Here is an 18,357-nt window from a genome sequence, read left to right on the forward strand (position 1 = left end):
GAGCAGCCGCTTGTGAAACAAAGGATGGCAGTTCCATTCCCAGTCAGGGCACATGCCTGGGTTGTAGGCCAGTTCCCAGCAGGGGACACACCAGAGGCAACCACACATTGGTATATTTCTCTCCCTCCCTCCTTCCTTTTCCCTCTAAAGATAAATAAAATATTTAAAAAAATAAAAGTTCGATCAATTCTGCCAAACTGAACTAAATTGAAGGGAACGGTAGCTGCGAGGACTAAGCACGCTTCAACGCCGATGGAATGCAAATCAACGCCCTAGCTGTTGGCAGCCGCAGGTCTCTACCCACCAAGAGGCTCCAGCCGCTGGCGCAAGCGCAGAACCGGATAGTGGGGGGCACCCCCCCCATGGGGGAGGGGCGCTCAGGAGTCGCCCCGCCTTTCCCGGGCCTCGCCGGGCTCTGCCTCTGTTCCCAGCCCTGCCACTAGGGGTGGCCGCGGTCTCGGCAGCGGCAACGTTTGTGTGGCTTTGCGGCGCAGGTTTCCAGCCGGGCTCTTTTTCTAGCCGGGCCCCAGCATGGCTGCCCCCAGGGCTCCGGGTTGGGGAGGCCTCGCGTTCTCGTTTTCCTGACAGCCCCTGGCTTCTGTGCTCTACTTCCTCAGGCCATTCCAGCAGACATGTTTGCCAAGGCCTTTCGGGTCAAGTCCAACACGGCCATCAAGGGGTCGGACAGGTGAGGGAGAGAAAGGGCCTGCTCCGCCCACAAGGGCACCCAGCTATTCCTTAAAGCTGGTCGATCCACAGCCCTCTTTGGGCTATGTCAGTCGACCTGGGGTGGAGGCCGAGGAGTATATTCGGGGAAGGGACCCCAGGGCAAGGGTGGGTTAGACGCACTTTGGGGGTGAAAATGGAGGGGAGGCCTGACATATCTCCAAGGGTGTGTTCTGGATATTCTAGTGAGTTTAAAAGAAAACGTACAATACAGTCTATTTAAGGCGTGGAGAGTGAAAAAAAATGCAGGAATACAGAGTCTCTGGCCTCCAAAGAGCTTCGAGTCCTTGGGAAAGATCCAATGGGGCACAGGGAACTACAAGCATACAAGAAAAAGTGCCAGTGATTACTTCTAGCAGGAGAGACAGATGGAGGGTGAGGTGGGAGAGGATAAGGCACATGTGGTAAGAACTATATCTGTTCAGAGTGCTGCAAATGCAAATGTCACGTTTCCAATTTTAGAACCAGTGTTCTGTAGTTACTTTTTGGGTTCTGGTATAGTTATCTTATCATAAGCCGCCAGATTTGCCAAGCATATATGAGAAGGGACTGGGTCTAGGGTTAGGCACAGAGTCAGGAAGGCAGGGCTGGGTGTCCGAGGTCAGGCCAACTTGGGATGCTCACTGGGTCTCAGTTTTGCTCTTTCTCTGTAAAATAGAAAGACTTGCCCAGGAACACAGAAAGTGAAAATAGGTAAGACATTGGGTAAGAAACAGAACAGGATTTTTCGGAAGGATGTGCTAGAATAGGGCATTCTAAATCAGACAGTCTTTCCTTGGCCCTGCCTTCCTTGGCCCTGTTTTATAGTGTTTCCTCAATATTTATTCAAATCCATCCAGGCAGCATTCATACCAGGTACTGGTGTGATTTCTGCAGGAGAAAGCTTCGGGCTGATGTGGTGGCTGCTTTCCCCACTCTTGGAACTGATGGGGTCTCTCAGTTAGTACCCGGAAAGGAAGAGATCAACGTTGTGAAGTTGTATGCTTACAGAGGGGATGCAGTGACTGTGTACGTGAGTGGTGGTAATCCCATCCTATTTGAACTGGAGAAAAATCTATATCCGACAGGTATGGCAGTAGGATGGAGATGGCCATTACTGTAGTACTTGCCTAATATCTGTTTCTCCTTATTTCTTCCAGTCTCCTCTCTTCCTTAATGCAAACAAGTTGAAAATCTCCCCATACCATCCCTAAAGATCTTTTTGGGAGCCAGTATCTCTAGAATTAAATCTTTCAAGAGCAGAAACTGCTATAGGAGTGAGGGGGCGAAGGAGCTGACGCAGAAAAAGGGTGTTGCCAAGGGAAATTCTGAGACGAAGGAATAATAGTTTACAGTAGGTTGATCAACAGAGGTCTTGCAAACAGTGGAATTTCAGGGCACGAATGTTTCTGAAAACTATCACCAGCCGGATTTTCTTAATGTACCAAAGAGATGCTATTATAGGAAAGAAGCTGGATTAATTAAACTACATACTGCACTGGCCTAGGGATGTACTTCAATTAAGATACCTTTCAGGGAGTCTTAGGCTCTGCCTGCCGCTCAGGATTCTTTGCTTTCTCTCTGTCACAGGTCTCAGAGACCCAGTGCCTTTTTCTGTTTTCCATAGCTCGAGACACCTGCTTCATCACTTGAGGCTGTCTTTCTCCAAGTTTGGCTGGAATGGTGCAATGCAGTCTCCTTAGGCCACTCCTCTCGACCTCCCTTTGCTGCTGTACAAACATAGGCCTTTCTGATCTAGGGTATTATTGTTAATACTATGGAAACAGAATAAAAATAATAAACATGGGAAAGTTTCAGAATTTCTTACAGGGTGGTACCCTGTGTTAGGTTACTTACTTCCAAGGTGTTAAAGGGAATCCTCATTGGGTCCCTGTCCCCACTTTTATCCCCTGTGGCCATTTTCTGCTGCTGCAGTCCAGGTGGAACAACAGGTGCCTCCGAACCCAAGTGACATCCAATCTCTTGAGTCTGTCTTCTTTAAGAATGAATTCTCTGTGGCTATCCCCTCTACAGCCTTCTCACTAGCTTTAAGTTGAGTTTCTTTTCTGTATCCTAATGAAATCAACCTTAGTTTTTGGCTTTGCCACTGCCCCAGGGGATTGACTCTTTGGCCTTTAAGTGTTTCCTGGGTCTCTTTTTGGACAGTGTACACCCTGTGGTCATATCCTGATCTTCTACCAACGTTTACAACATGGCCTCTGGTGCTCGACAAACTGGTGGGGGGAGCAGGTAAGAGGATTTTCCTGCATTCTGGCTACTGCTTGAAGCCTACTTTAAGCCCGCTTGAAGGGCCTGCTACTTTAAGAAATGTGCCTGTTCCCTGAGTTCATATGTTTGAAAAATGGAGTTTATCCCCCGTGTGTTATGTCTCTCACTTGGCTGCTTCCATGAGCCCTCTGGACCTCTCTGACCGCTTGTAAGGCTTAAGTAAGATAAGTGATGTGAAGGTACCTCAGGAACTGCCGCATGCTAGACTGAAATCAACAAGCTGAACTTAGGAAACCAGGACAAGAGATTGTGGAGTTGGACCCCCAGCTTGGTGCTTTGATGTGATCGTTAGCACCCCACCCCGCCCCCCTGCCCAACCCACCCCCACCACAGTGAGAAAAGATCTGCTACTCAGGTTGCCATTTTTAATGTTCATCACAAATAATGTAGTTGATAATTTAGTAATGTTTATTGAGTGAATAAATAAATGAAGTAAAACATGGAATTAGATGGAGGCAGAACATAAATTTGGATGCTTTTTTTTTTTTTTTGCTGCAGATTTGATGTTGCCAGGACTAGTGGTGCCCCCTGCTGGTCTGCCTCAGGTACAGAAGGGTGACCTCTGTGCCATTGTCTTGATGGGAAACAGGTACTGTGTCAGCCAGCTGTGCCTTTGGGCAAAAACTTAAGTAAAACTGGGAGGGGTTAAGGAATGACAACTTTCTAAAGTATATGGATAAAGGATTAAGGGTAAAAAAAACAGATTCTTCTGGAAAAAGCAGAGTGTCTCAGTGAGATAAATGTGTGGGTTGTCCACACATCTGGACCAAGCGAATTTGCTGCTCTTCTTCTTCTTCTAAAATAACTTGGTTTGCAGAAGGGTTGCAAAGATAGTGCAGAGTTCTGATTTACCCAGCTTGCTGTAATGATAGCATGATAACATTTTGTGTCACCATAGTTATCAAAACTAGGGAATTAACACTGGTACAATACCATTAACACAGTTGAAAACTTTATTCCAGTTGTCCCACTAAGGTCTCTTTTTTCCTCTTCAAAGATTCAATCTAGAATACCACAATGCATTTAGTTGTCATGTCTTCTTAGTCTCCTGTCTATGACATTTTCTTGGTCTTTCCTTGTCTTTCATGAACTTGATACTTTTCCCACATCATCATCTTCACCTTTTAGTTATTTCAATAGCTTTATTGAGATATACTTTATACTATAAAATTAACCTGTTTTAAATGTACTATTCTGTACTTTTTAGTATACTTACAGTGTTGTTCAGCCATCACCACACTGCTTTTTAAAAATACTGATAATAGCCCTGACTGGTGTGGTTTAGTGAACTGAGCGCAGGCCTGCAAACCAAGCGGTCACTGGTTCAATTCCCAGTCAGGGAACACACCTGGGTTGTGGGCCAGGTCCCCAGGAGGGGTGCGTGCGAGAGGCAACCACATATTGATGTTTCTCTCCCTTTCTTTCTCCTTCCCTTCCCCTTCTCTAAAAATAAATAAATAAAGTCTTAAAAAATACTGATAGTGTAGGAAGTAATAATATGAACAATTCTGAAAAATCAAAACCCTCTTATCTCACAATTCTTTTCTCCTAGAAGTAACCATCATCATTTTGATGAATAACTTTGCCAACCTTCTTCAGTGTATATAAAATGTATGATTTAGGGTTTAAATATACAAACAAACAGAATTATACTCTATATTGTTTTTCGCTTAAGATAGTGTAGGCACTTTCCATGTCAGCAAGTTCAGATATACTGGATCTTTTTACCCGCTCTGGGGTGACAGAAGAGGTCCTCTCCTAGTGGACACTCCGGGGTCTCCAGTTCGTCTCTGTCAAAAACAGTATCTTACTGATGCCTCTAGGAATACCAGCACCAATATTTTTTAGAGTAAATACCGTTGCCCTATGAAAAAGCTGCATTGATTTTCACTCCCACCTGTGGGAGGTGATTTCCCTGCCTTCTCACCAACACTGGGTATGCTGGGTCATTTTCATTTGTGTCATCTTGAGTGAAAAATGACATCTCATTATTTTCCTCACTGCTTCTTTGAGAAAGAGGGAGAGAGAGAGAGATCATAGTCATGGGAGGGGGGTCAGTGTTTAAAAATCTTACTTTTGCTACTGATATTTTCCAGTTTGCCTTGAACCTTGGGAACCAAGCACCTAGATATGTTTCCTGCTTTGTTTACCTGTAGCAAAACTTGCAGTTGAAAAGAGTGGTTATGCCATTGTTTTTTCCCTCTAGTATTCTATTGGAGATAGGAGAAAACTTCATAAATGTGTATTTAGCCTGCTCAGTTGGCCTTTAGAATTCATGTGGAGATGAAGCATGGGGGGAGTTTGTGGCAGGAGATAAGGGTACGAAGAAGTTTGTTGAAACTGAGCCACGTTTGAGACTGAAGTTTCGAGTCATTGACCCAAGGATAGAAGAAAAAGATGCCCCTCTCTTAGGAGCTGGGAAAGAAACCAGATTAAAAGTTTCTGTGGCAGTAATTGACCTACGGTACAGGAAGTACAGCTACCAAGTTAGCAAACACGTTTTTAAGTTCAGTTGTTGGGAACTGTGCTGTTGAATCTTCTCCCTGGGGCCTTGGGGACCGTCCCCCCACTGTCACCCAGCTGTCACCGATGCACACAGGCAGTGGGTGTGCACACAGGCAGTGAGCGTGTCATCCCTGGGAGTAACCCTGGGATGGCGGAGATTTCCCATTTGGGCTTTGGAAATTTTGTTGTTACTGTAACTGATTGTTTTTTACATTTTGGACGCACCCAGTTCTTAGATAGTTACACAGAGCAAGTCCTGTTACAAAGAGCCAACTCCAGAGGGACTGTTGGCGCCACTGTTTATCTCTTTTCCCTTCCCCGTGACGTCCTCGGCCTGACTCATGGCATATGAATGGCCTCCCTTCTTAACTTCGGTGTAGGATGGCTATGTCTTCTTTAAGGTAGAGGGAGTAATTTATACTTTTGAAATGAACGATATCCTGTCATGGGTTTAAATGCCCTGCCTGGGTTTATTTCATAATAGGAATAAAACAAAGTGACATCATCAGAAGAGGAGTTACTTATAAGAGATGGAGTAGTTGGTCAAGGGATTTTTGACAGTCACATTTGTAGGTAATCTGGACTGAGTTTAGTTTTGTGAATCTAGTGGATGCTTCAGATTTGCAACTGTGGTGTTTTTGCACATGTGTGGAGAGGGGCCCTGACAGGCGCCCTCCCGGAAGGCTCTCCCCGACCCTGTCTCCGGCCTCCTCCTCCTTAGGGCTCCCGTTGCCATCGGAGTTGCCGCCGCGTCCACATCAGAGATGCTGGCTTCGGGCCTGAAGGGGAGGGGCTTCTCCGTGCTCCACACGTACCAGGACCACTTGTGGTGGGTTCGGTGTCTTTCCTGCTTCACAGAGAGCTGCTCGAGTGGGAGGGCGTGGGGCCTGCATGCGGCAGTGAGGGTTTCGGTCCCTGCTGTGTCCTGAGGCGAGTCGCTGACCCCAGACAATAATTTCCTCGTTAAATGTGAAGAAATAGGTGTGGGTTTTTGGGGGGGTTTCTTTGGGGGGAGTGTTGGGTTACAGAATGCTGGGCCTGGAAGGAGGCCTTAGGATTGCTACTTTGCCTGTCAGTACAGGGATAGTTTTTGCGTTCACAGCTGCGGTCAGTGGGGCCTTGTCTGCCGTGTGCACTTAGGCATCTTTTGGCCCCATGTCGAGTGCTCAGAAAGTCCCCCTCCTGAATCCCAGTCTAAGCAGAGAAGACCCTCAAGCACAGGGCAGTGACTGTGTCATGTTGTTCAGGTCTTGGGTCCCGGATCTCCTCGCCTGGGTGGAAGCCACACTTTCTCCTGCAACAGTTGCTTTCCGGAGCCATATACCAGTTTGCTTTCTGGTTATTTTCTTGTCATTTTACCTAAACAGTAAATAGTGCTTTCTGGAGAAAGCAGTATACCTGGTCTTTTGGCCAAGTGTTGTGGCCTGCCGGTACAGATACACTCATTCTTACATTTTCAGCCCCCCTTTGGAGGTACTCATTTTACAGGTACTGGGCAAGCCCTGCTTTGCGGGGGTGCAGGTCATCAGCCTGCGGCCAGCAGATACTCGAGAGCCTCTCACCGGCATCCTCCCAGCCCCTTGTTTTCTGGCCGTCTGAGCAACGGCAGCCAAGGGCACGCTAAGTCCTGTTATCAGCTGCTGCCTCAACCCCCATTCCCCCCACCTTTTAAAAATATTCATGTTATTGACCTGATTGGAATAACTTAAACATCCACTCTGGCCTCATCAGTTACCATATTAATAAGCCTTGCTGCAGCTATTAGGTAAAACTTGGTTCGATTTGCACAACCTTGGACGAGACCAAGCTTTGTCCTTTTACCCCTTTCCATGCTCCGCTGTGTGGCATTGCTCTTCTGTCTCCCTCCCGAAGGCTTTAGAGCTGTAAATCCGCTGTAACCCCACAGTGCAAGCGAGCTTGCATTCTGACTCGACGCAGAGCAAGGGGCTTTGCCATCCTTGAGCGGTCTGGTGTTTGTAATTTGTTACAGCTTGTGAGCCTTGGGTGTTTGTATTTCCCCAAACTTGTCCAACAGATGCATTTGCAATCTTAATTTTGTTATGCAAAATATCTTTATTTTTAACTCATAGCAATGGAATACTTTTGGTGGTTTCTCTTTAAGTACTTTTTCTTTAATCTCGCTCTGTCCCCAGATGTCTATTAATAACATTATCATCCTTTGAGATAGGGAAGAGTTAAGAGTTACTCTCCATTTCAGAGGTGAGGATACTGAGGCATGTGAATTTCCTGAGCCCAGAACTGGAAACAGAGTTGAGATGAGAGCCCAGGGTCTCCGCCCTCTCCCGCCTCTGTGGTGGCTCTTACTCCCTTTGAACTCCTGGCTGACCCTGACCCAGGTTGGAAAGTGCCGTGGTTGCTGCTTGGTGTTTCTGATGTGAGAATTTTCCCAGGAGCTCTGGAGACAAGTCCCCTCCACCTTTCATTGCTCCGCTGGCCCTGGATCACCCAGATCTCAGTGAAGAGAAGGGGTCTGTCCAGGAAGACCCCGCCCTGCAGGAAGATATGAGGCATCTGGCTCTGGAGGGGGGGGAAGAGGAGAGCGGGGAGAATCAGCAGGCCCGTGGGAAGAAAGCCCTCCCAGGAGCCTCAGAAGACCCAGGCGCTGGGGGCCTGAACCCTGACCCCACAGACAGCAAGACCCTCCAAGGTACGGTGCTGGGAGCGGGAGGGCCACCTCCTCTCAGGGGAAGAGTCTGAAGCACTGCGCTGTCCTTCCAGCTAGAGCAACACCAAAGCTCTGGGAGAGGGTGGGCACATCCTTATTTGTGGTGAGGGTGGTGCAGCAGCTTCTGCCATCTCACCCGGGAGTCCCCCCGTTTCAGTCCCACTTCCCTGGGTGTCTGTCTGCCCCAGACGTAGGACTGTTTCCAGCTGCAGAGCCCGTAAAGTTTCCTTCTGTCAAAGCATTGGCTCCTGACTGGGCGGCACTCTGTGCTTGTCCCCTTCTCTAAAGGGTGTCAACCTTTTTTAAAGGCTCTGTGCTCCAGAGGGTCTGAGACCTTTGGGATCTGGGAATGGGTTCCTTCATGGGAAAAGGGCGGGGGCGTGGAGCTGGGCGGGGAGCACTGGGCATCCTGTGCCCCCAGGAAGGGTGTGGTTCTCGTCTTTTCCTGCAGAGCAAATGGATGAACTGTTACAGCGATGCTTCTTGCATGCTTTGAAATGCCGAGTCAAAAAGGCTGACCTCCCTTTACTTACCAGCACTTTCCTCGGCAGCCACGTGTTCTCCTGCTGGTATGGAAGGCATGGCGTGGGTGCAGCCTGGCGGGTCTCTGTCCTACTCCTTGGTGGTGGGACAGGACAGGGCTGGTGGGGGCATTGGTTGAGGGACACACTGTGGGGAGAGTGGAGTAGACGGTTGGGGTGCCAAATAAAGTAGGTCCTAAGTTTTAAAAACTCAGCCAGTGAAAGGATGTAAGGGAAATGCCCAGATCCTCAGCGCACAGCCTCTGCTGTGTTGCTCCTGGGTCGTGTCTCACTACTGGGCGCACGTCCCGTCCAGGGAGAGTCCGGAGCAGCCTCTGTCGGGAGGCTGCTCCTGGAACTTTGAACCCCAAACTCTTCAGAAAAGCGGGTGGGCCAGGTTAGGTTGTGTCAGGAGGGAAAGTCGGGGTGAACCCTCAACCCTCCCCCAAACACGAGCGGCCAGGAGAGGGAGTAGCACAGGTGGACAGGACCGGAGCCCAGGAGATGGAGCCGTCCGGGTTCACATGCCAGCTCCCCAGGGCGCCGGGGCAGGCGGACTCGCCGCCGGGCTTCTCCGAGCCCTCATTTGGAGCACCTGCCAGGTTGCTGTCAAGATGAAGTAGCCTGGCATTTAGCAAACACTTAATAAATATCATGTCAGGAGGTTTGCTTATTGATTTTTACCTGAGACTGAACTTTTTTTTTTGCTTTGTTTCGTAAAAAGTGGTTTTACTGTAATTCCCTCCTACTTACATGTGAGCTTTTGTGAGGCATCCTAGACAAATGTGAGGTCTGGTGTGTGTGGCAGGCACTTGGTCATCTGTCCTGACCTCGTTGGGTGGCACATAGCTCAGGGACCCTCGGACTCGCTCTAGATAGCAGTTCTTCCCCTGGGCAGCGGCTGGAGGGCCCCTGGGAGTCCTGCCGCTGCTGTGCCGCACACCTCCGGGGAAGATGTAAGGTGTGGGGAGCAGGAATGAGTGCTGCTTTCGTGAGAACACGCAGCCGCAGGGCCGGAGTCGGCTTCCCTTGGAGGTGGAACTTCTGGGGCTGGGGAGGCCGTCTAGTCTGAGAGGAGTCTAACGCTGCATCCAGTACCACAGCCACTGGCCACATGTGCCTAAATTTATGTTTATTAAAATTAAACAAAATTTAAATTTTAGTTCCTTAGTCACATTAGCCACATTTCAAGTGCTTAATAGCCACATGTGGCTGGTGGCTACGGTATTGAATATCTTTTTGGAGGGGCCTAAGGGACAGCAGTGATGTAGCCCAGGGGTGTCCAGCTCATTTTCACCGGGGGCCACATCAGCCTCACAGTTGCCCTCAAAGGGCCGAATGTGATTTTAGGACTGAATAAATGTAACTACTCCTTCACTAGGGGCAAGGAGCTCGGCACTGCCGCTGGGTACAAGCAAGGTGCCCGGCCAGATAAAACAAGAATTCGGCCCACGGGCCTTGTGTCTGCCACCTGTGATCTAGAGTAGCCCAAAGTCTGCGTCTGTCTGCGAGGCCCCCTGCAGAGAGCTCTGGAACAGCGGTTTACTCCCAAACAGGGCGGGGAGGCTGGAGGACCGTGCCTCCTCTCGGTGTCAGGCAGGTCCCACGCTACGGCTTTGTAGCTTAACTTGCCTTTCCATCTGCCATCAGCCCTGAAGGACGGCAACTGGACATAAAGAAGTCAAGCTACAAAAAGGTAAGCAGGCACCTTCTGTGCCTACCCACAGAGTTGTGTGGGGCACACGCGGCGTGAGCCGGGCGCACGCTGGGGAAGCCCTTTCTGCAGTGCTCAGGCTGGAATTGAGCCTTTCAATTCCAGGTATTCTGGGGGCAGGGAGAGAGTTCTCCCTGGGCCGAGGCAGGTGGGCACCCGCTCCCCTCTCTCTCCTCTTGAGCCTTTACTTCTGATCAGAGTTCGGAAAGGCTTCACCGCTCAGTTTCTAGGAGCTTCTCACCCCTTGACCCTTTGGGTGGGGCTCCCAGGTTCTTTGACAAGGGAGTGTCCCACGTCCTTTCCCAGGACCTGCCTCGCTCGGTGTCTGGCGCATCCTAGGTGCTCAGTGTGTATGATGAAGTCCCCTACCACTGGCCCTCTCTCCCTTAGCTCTCTAAGTTCCTGCAGCACATGCAGCAGGAGCAGATTATACAGGTGAAGGAGCTGAGCAAAGGGGTGGAGAGCATTGTGGCTGTGGACTGGAAACACCCCAGGTGAGTGCAGGGGGCCTGGTCACCATAGCGCAGCTGGCCCCAGGGCACCTGGGCCGTGAACTGGGACTTGCCGAGACACTAGCATAAAATGTCTTTTTTCTTTCCTTCTGCTGGGTTTTAGGATCACATCTTTCGTCATACCTGAGCCCTCCCCGACCTCCCAGACTGTCCAGGAGGGTAGCAGGGAACAGCCCTATCACCCTCCAGATATAAAACCCCTCTACTGTGTCCCAGCCAGCATGACCCTGCTCTTCCAGGAGTCTGGCCACAAGTGAGTTTTTGGAGAGCAGCCCTTCTCTGCCTGCTTGGTGTTCTGGCCTGTAGCTCCTCTCCACCTGAGTAGTGTTCTGGGACTGGCAGCACCTCCTCTGCCCTGTCCTCCCTTCCTCCCAGATCCAGCTCAAGCCTCCTTCCCCACAAAGTGTCTCTGGTCTAAATGAATGAGAGAGTAGGCCTCTCCCTTTTCCACCTGTAATTATTCTTCACAGTTTACATGGTCCAGCTTACTACCTCGGTCAGGAAAAGGGAAGAAAATCAGAGATCAAAAAGCTGGGGAAGCACCCTGCTAAGCAGGGAGTGAGTCCTGGTGTTTGCAAGCTGTCTCCTGGGCCACCACGCACTAACCCTGGTCCCTTCTCACCTAGGAAGGGGAGTGTTCTCGAGGGCGGTGAGGTCCGGATGATCATCATTAACTACGCTAAGAAAAACGACCTGGTTGACGCAGACAACAAGAAGTGAGTGGGTCGGGAGGAGCTGTGTCTGCATTGTTAGTGCTCGTCCTTCGTGGACTTGGACGGTCCGTGGAGGATTTCTGGATGGAGGGGCGTGTAGACATAATCAAGGTCAGGGTTTCTAAACCGTGGCGTGGACCCCTGGAGTTACTGTGTGGGGTGTCCCGCCCCACGTGGGCTGCCACCACTGGCTGTAGACGGAGCAGGTGTGACCTCCTGTCTGTCCACGGCTCATCCTCAGATGCTGATGCTCACCATGAGGGATAAAATGCAAACTTTAAGGAGTTTGCCGTAGTCATCATAGCTTTTAGGTCTCTTCTATTTTCTCAGTTCCTGGATACAGAAGATAAACTGCTAAATGAAGAGTGTTCCATCATTTTTATTTTTATTTTCATTTTCAAAAGATATCCTTATGATCAAAACATTGTACTGGCCTAATCATGGTTAGTAGCAGAACTGAACCGAGAATCCCAGCGTTCGAGTTTCCCATCCCACGTCCCCCTCCACTGCCTGCTTCTCCCGCGTCCTAGGAATGCGTGCTTGCACCTCCATCCTCAGGTCCGTTGCTTCGTGGGCTGTGGCGCCGTTTTGGTTCTTTTCCTGCTGAATGACTACAAGGGGTATTATGATCAAAGGTGAATCCCAAGCTGGCCTTTGGGTCAGAAGGGGCGAGGCTAGGATTTCTTCATTAATAGCCTCTTCTTTGCCTGTAGTCTCGTGAAACTGGATCCCATCCTGAGCGACTGTGTCCTAGAGAAGAGTGAGCAGCACACAGTCGAGAAGCTTCCATGGGACAGTCTTCTGAGCAGGTAGCAGGGATCGGCGGCCCCTCCCCAGCGTTCCGGCCCCTGCCCATAGTGTCTGTCGCCTTGGACTTTGGAATCGTCACCGTCTCAGTCTCTGACTGTCCCCGTCCTTCTTACCACGTCAGTCCACATAACAGCAGGTCGGGTGACTGTTGAGGAGGGTCGTTGGAACTACTCAAGCCAACACAAAGTGGGGGAACTCGAGAGGGAGAAACAGGAAGAACACTAATTAAAAGTAAGAACTTCATAAAGATTTAGAAGCAAAAAGAAGGCTGAGGGGGAATTAAAGTCTTCAAAGGAGAGATTCTTATGCTCTTTTCCATAGAACCAGGGATGAAAATAATTTATATCAGGAGTTTGCCAACTTAGCACCACAGGTCAGATCTGGCCTGTTCCCTGTTTGGTAAATAAGGTGTTACTGGAACACAGCCACGCCCACTTATTTACATATTGCCTGTGGCTGCTTTCCTGCCCCAGTGGCCAGGTGAGTGGTTGCAGCAGACACTGCATGACCCTTAAAGCCTAAAATATTTACTGTCTGGCTGGCCCTTGATAGAAGAAGTTTGTCAAAGTCCATATATATGACAGCATGAGAAAATGTGATTAGATAAAAGGTGGAAACTTGGGAAAGGCATTCTATAACAGATGCATTATCACGGCATGTCAGAAATGTGACCTGGCACTTTCTCAGGCCAGGGAAGATAGAGTTTTGAGATGGGTAGTAAACTCCATAGAGAAACCTGGGCGAATTCTCAGAAGGCCAGGCCAGTGGACAGTTGCTGGGGGCTCACATCGCTGGTGTTCCTTTCCCTGAACACTGCAGTGGGTCCTGACTTCGGCTGCACCTGGGGAGCCTTAAAGTATGTGTGTGCCTGGCCAGTTTTGATGTGACTGGTCTGGGGCAGCTCCCTAGGTAATTTGAGTGATGCTCACATGCAGCTGCGGGAGCCGCTGCCTGCTGGGGGTGGGGCATGAGGAAATGGCTCCCGTGCTTTATCCTCTGAGGCTCACTGGCCGCCGTTTCAGATGTCTGGGGAAACTGCAGCCTGCCTATCAAGTGGTCTTTCCTGGACAAGAGCCCATTGTGAAGAAAGGCAGAATCTGCCCGGTTGACATCACCCTAGCACAGAGAGCTTCTAACAAAAAGGTAATGTAAAAAAGACATGAGGTTTGAAGATGGTGATTTAATGTTCCTGCTAAGTTCCGGTCTCTCTGGTGTGATTGGAGGTTTTTAGGTTGGCCTCGAACCCCTCAGGTGGTTTATAAAACACCCGTGTGTGTGTGTGTGTGTGTGTGTGTGTGTGAGAGAGAGAGAGAGAGAGAGAGAGAGAGAGAGAGGGAGAGACTGGGCCGGGCCCTCTATCAAACAGCTGGGGCTGAGTCCTCACTCACTGTCTTCTGGGGTTCAGTGCCAGGAAACTGGCCCGAACCTGGTTCCAAAGGTAAATAAGATTTTATTTTATTTTTTTAGAACTATGTTACAGGCTTTCATGTCTTCTTCACTTGATTACGTCCTGGGCCTTGCTCAGTGAAAACAGCTTGTGAAGAATTGCTAAAGGAACTGACTGTGTTTAGTTTGGCCACACAAAGTCTTAGGGAACCTGTCCTCAAATGTGTGGGAAGCAGTCCGTGGGAAGAGGAGCGCACCTCACCTGTCCAGTGTGTCGTGAGAAGACAGCAATAGGATGACTGGGTGGAAGTCCCAAGGAGACAGACTTGGGTCAGAACTTTCTAGTAGTGGGTGGTGATGAGTGTGGACTTTGGGATTAGAGATTTGGGTTCAGATGCGGCGTTTGCCTCACTGCTTGGCCTTGAGCAAGTACTGACTGTCTTTTTGCCTGAGTGTCCTTGTGTATAAAGATGGGAATAATACCTTCCCTATAAGGCACTGCACCGTGAAGGTCAGTGAAGGAGTATACATGGGTGAAGCACTTGGACCAGTATTTGGCTTGTAGGTATTCAGTGAGTGAGGACTAATAATAACCATAATAAGTAGGAACAGCCACTGTTTCCTGAGTGTGTAATTTATGTGCCAGACTCTGTACTGAGCAATTTCTATATATATATTAGCTTATTTAAACACTCACTTTTATATTAATAGTAATTAGAATTATCCCAAATTAAAATTGGTGCTTTCTAAAATAGGAAGTTATTTTCTGGAGGTCTGCAAGGAGCGATCTGACAGCTGCTCGTCAGGGTTTCATGCCTCTGTCGGGGGCGGGCACAACTGTGACTTCTAGTGTCTCACTAGGGCGGCTCTCTGGGGCGGAGCCCTCTGGCACACGCAGGTTATGTGGGGCTTTTGTGGCCTTTCCTGGAAGCAGCCCCCCCCCCCCCCCGCCCTACTGCTGGTGGGGACCTGCCGCACGCACCCGGTCAGGAATGAGAAAGAACTCGTCTAAAGAAATGGGGAGAGCTGCGACTTTTAAAAAGCGTTAGTAGTTTTCTTTTTCATCTCAAAGTTACTTATCATTTGTGAAGTTGATGAAAAATACAAAAATGCACATGTTGCAGGTGAGATACTTGGTATTAAGAACTATCGTTTATTTATCTTTAGGTTTCATATTTATGTTCTTAAAAGTCATTATGTTTCGTTGATACATCCTGACATATCTGTGGATGAAATGACCTGATGTCTAGGAGGATTTGCTTTAAAGTGACATGAGAGGGGGGTGGGGGTGTGTAGATGAATTGAAGTCAGTTATCAGTTATCAAAAGCTGATTTGATAACTTGGAATTGCTGGTGGGTACATGGGAGCTCATTATACTGTTCTGCTGTTCTTTATGTTTTCAATTCTCCGTAATAAAAACGCCTTTAAAAAAGTATATGGTATATGTGGGATAGAGAGTATTTATCCCACTAAATATACAGGGTTCAGCAACAGTAAGGCCTGCTTAAGTGTGGTCGGTAGGGTAATAATGTGGGTGTAATAACATATTTTTCTGACCATAAGACACACCTAGGTTTTAGAGGAAGATTGGAAAAAAAATTTGAAGCAAAAAATGTGGTAAAATATTTAACAACACAAATAACATATTATCTCACCAAAGTAAAGGTAAAGCTACATTTGGACTATCAGGTGCCCCTCCCTTTTTCTCCCAAATTTGGGGGGGGTCCATCTTATAGTCTGAAAATATGTTAATTTATAGCTTTGATTTGAACATTTCACCTAAAATTCCATATGGTGTGCTTGAGTGTGATACTGTTCTATTACAGGATTCCATGCTTAAGATTTTGTAATAAAATAAGGGCATTATTTGTGTTGGACCCTGTGTATTAGCTGGGCTAGAAAGAATCGATTTAGAAGTACAGAAATAAGTTCTCTGGATGAGAAGACACCATGCATGTGAGGATGGTGAGCACAGGGGGATGAGGCTGCTGAGGCTCTGGGAGGCCCTCTGGAGGGAGGGCTCATGGCCTGCTCCCACCATCAGCCTTTTGTCCCCCCAGGTGACCGTGGTCCGGAATTTGGAGGCCTATGGTCTGGACCCATGCACAGTGGCTGCCGTCCTGCAGCAGCGATGCCAGGCTAGCACCACCGTCACCCCTGCCCCTGGGGCCAGGGACAGCCTGCAGGTCCAGATCCAGGGAAACCAGGTCCACCATGTTGGCCGGCTGTTGCTGGGTGAGCAATCCCTCTGAAGAAGCAGAGCCATTGATCTGAATGGCACAGGTCTTCCCACCAACTCAACTCATTCTGGTTCTCATAACACCCCTGTGTATATATATGGCCATACAGCTTTTACCAGCCAGCGAGAGGTGGAGCTAATGTTTGAACAGATGGATCCTTTGGCCCCAAGTTCAGTGCTTCTTCCATCAGCCTGTTAGAGAACCTTTCTTTCTGGTCCTTCTCTTTTTTATAAACATTCGTTGTGCACCCAGACTGTGCTCAGCATTTGCTGGGCTTTTTATAGGTATGCTTTCTCTTCATCATAATGATGGTGCAGCACTGTAGATGAGCAAACTGGTCGTCAGCTGTTGGGTGCTGCAGCTGGGCTCTGGACATTGATTGGTCAGAATGCAGAGCCTAAGTTCTTTTGACCCACCCTGGGTCCTCAGTTCAAGCCACCTTCCACATCTCTGCCCAAGTCAGCTTTCTAAAACAAATGTGTTTATATCACTCTCCTTTAAAAAACTCTTTATGCCTCTTCAGTGCCTTCAGAATAAACTCCTAAGCTCAGAAATAAGACCCTCTCAGCCCGACCAACCCCATCCACCTCTTTGGCAACTCCTACATCCCCCCCAGGCCTCGGCTGTGCCGGACTCAGGCTGTTGCCCAGACACATACTCGGGTGCTCAGCTGGTCTTCCTCCCACAGCCCAAGTCTGCCTGACCCTAAAGGCTCATTGGCCAGCTTTGGGGTCACGGGAAGCCTGTTTCAGAGCATGCCCCAGTTTCTTCTCTTTCCTCAAATTAGCACTTGAAAAATTGCTAATGTAGCACTTTCCGGTTGTGTTTGTATTTCTGGTTACTGTCTGCAACTTGGCTCATTTTTTCTAATGTCTGAACTTCTGTGAGCCTCTTCAGTCAGAGACCTTGCCTTTTCACCCTTTTTATTCGTGCTCAGGGCCCGGCATACAGAAAGTGCTCAGTAAGCAAATTGATTTTGTCATCTAAGGCAGTACTCAGCAGCTAACTTACAGAATTCAGCCTTTCTAAGTGAAGAGCCCTATATGAGGTGCTGAGAAAAAATATGGAGGAAAGGAGACAAACATATGACTGAACACAGACACACATGTTCTCACGAGAAAGTTCTAAATGCTTGAATTACACCTAGCAAGTAGCTCTCAGTGTGAACATTACTCCAATGCACACGTCATGTTTTGAAGTATAAGAAGAAACACTTCATCCCAGGAGGCTTCCCACAGGAGTTGAGTTTGAGCTGGTAGCAGAAGAGCAGACCCCGTAAAGGAGATTGTTTGAACAGAGGCTGAGAAAAGGAATGAGCATACAGGGGGGCGGGGGAGGACCAGGAGGTAGCCTTGTGAGTTGGGAGCCGTGGGGGTCAGGGCCAAGGAGAGGCTGAGAGACATCACCCGGGGAGCTGTGGGAGGGCAGGAGGGGGAAGCTCATGCCCCACTGATGAGTTTCTGCTTTTTGGGTTGTAGAAGAGTATCGGCTTCCTCGAAAACACATCCAAGGCCTAGAAAAAGCCCCCAAACCTGCCAAGAAGAAGTGACAGACTCTCGTTCATTCAGTCAAGCCGGTGGAAATCCAAGCTCTGGGCTGGTCATTTATAGGAGCATTTTCAGCTTTTGCAAATAAGAAATATATAATTCTTTACCAAAATAAATTTTTATTCTAATCTAAATCTGATTTCCCTCATTTCCTCCACTTAGCTAAAATGTACTGAATGTTCAAGTCAGAAGCCATTTTAAACCGACCGAAGAGGCTGTCGCGGCATGCCTCCTTCATTCTTGTGGTGTCAGTGTTTTTAGTTCCTCCCGGATTTCAGGGCCAGACAGCCCATCCGAAGTTCAGGCAGGTGGGGCTTCCTGTTATTTCGAAGTCCCTCTGCCAGTAGTCCACAGCCTCTTGCTCCTCTGTTCCTACTACGTGGTCAACCTCCTAGGAATGAGCATACAGGTCAACCAAGTAGATCCTTCCCATCTCTAAAGGGTTATTCACGCAGAGAGCAGAACCCAGCGGCTGTCGTCAGTCGAGGCAAAAGCTGCAAGGATTGGCCCCAAACTGCAGCAACACAACCTAGACAGACATTGGAGAGAATAACAACGTGAGGACTCGGGTTTCCGCACAGTGACCCTTCCTCGTCACCAGCACGCTGCCACAGCAGTGGTATATGCTGTGACGTGGCTTCAAGACGATGGCTTCCTCACAGTGAAGGCTTATCCACAAATGCATTCTATAGCCCTAGACTTCCTAACCTTGGTAATGGGGCTCATGG

The 18,357-nt window shown here is 48.8% G+C and overlaps 1 protein-coding gene across 4 annotated transcripts; it reads left to right on the top strand.

Annotated features, from left to right (window-relative positions):
- The first annotated feature begins 455 nt into the window (after nucleotides 1-455).
- On the top strand, nucleotides 456-17,763 carry EIF2D (eukaryotic translation initiation factor 2D). 4 transcript variants are annotated; one of them, XM_037155398.2, is made up of 15 exons: nucleotides 456-688; nucleotides 1,603-1,793; nucleotides 2,872-2,955; nucleotides 3,493-3,583; nucleotides 6,221-6,328; nucleotides 7,911-8,167; nucleotides 8,637-8,754; nucleotides 10,357-10,402; nucleotides 10,811-10,914; nucleotides 11,036-11,185; nucleotides 11,559-11,648; nucleotides 12,359-12,454; nucleotides 13,478-13,598; nucleotides 15,903-16,077; nucleotides 17,561-17,763. In XM_037155398.2, exons 1-15 carry the CDS (start codon nucleotides 633-635, stop codon nucleotides 17,629-17,631), a joined length of 1,758 nt encoding a protein of 585 aa, XP_037011293.2. In that variant the 5' UTR covers nucleotides 456-632; the 3' UTR covers nucleotides 17,632-17,763. The 4 variants fall into 4 exon arrangements, with proteins under 4 accessions (XP_037011293.2, XP_053523987.1, XP_053523988.1 ...); XM_037155399.2 differs by lacking the exon at nucleotides 456-688 and having other exon boundaries at nucleotides 1,647-1,734; XM_053668012.1 differs by lacking the exons at nucleotides 1,603-1,793; nucleotides 2,872-2,955.
- The last annotated feature ends 594 nt before the right edge of the window (nucleotides 17,764-18,357 follow it).

The sequence above is a fragment of the Artibeus jamaicensis genome, unplaced genomic scaffold (assembly GCF_021234435.1).
Source record: "Artibeus jamaicensis isolate MK-2021 breed Jamaican fruit bat unplaced genomic scaffold, CSHL_Jam_final contig_475, whole genome shotgun sequence".
Classification (NCBI taxonomy): domain Eukaryota; kingdom Metazoa; phylum Chordata; class Mammalia; order Chiroptera; family Phyllostomidae; genus Artibeus; species Artibeus jamaicensis.

Excerpts from the sequence above, each read along its gene's own strand:
- EIF2D (XM_037155398.2), top strand. The coding sequence starts at position 633 with ATGTTTGCCAAGGCCTTTCGGGTCAAGTCCAACACGGCCATCAAGGGG. Across the intron at positions 2,956-3,492 it reads CAAACTGGTGGGGGGAGCAG|ATTTGATGTTGCCAGGACTA; the intron begins GTAAGAGGATTT and ends TTTTTGCTGCAG. Across the intron at positions 8,755-10,356 it reads AGCCACGTGTTCTCCTGCTG|CCCTGAAGGACGGCAACTGG; the intron begins GTATGGAAGGCA and ends ATCTGCCATCAG.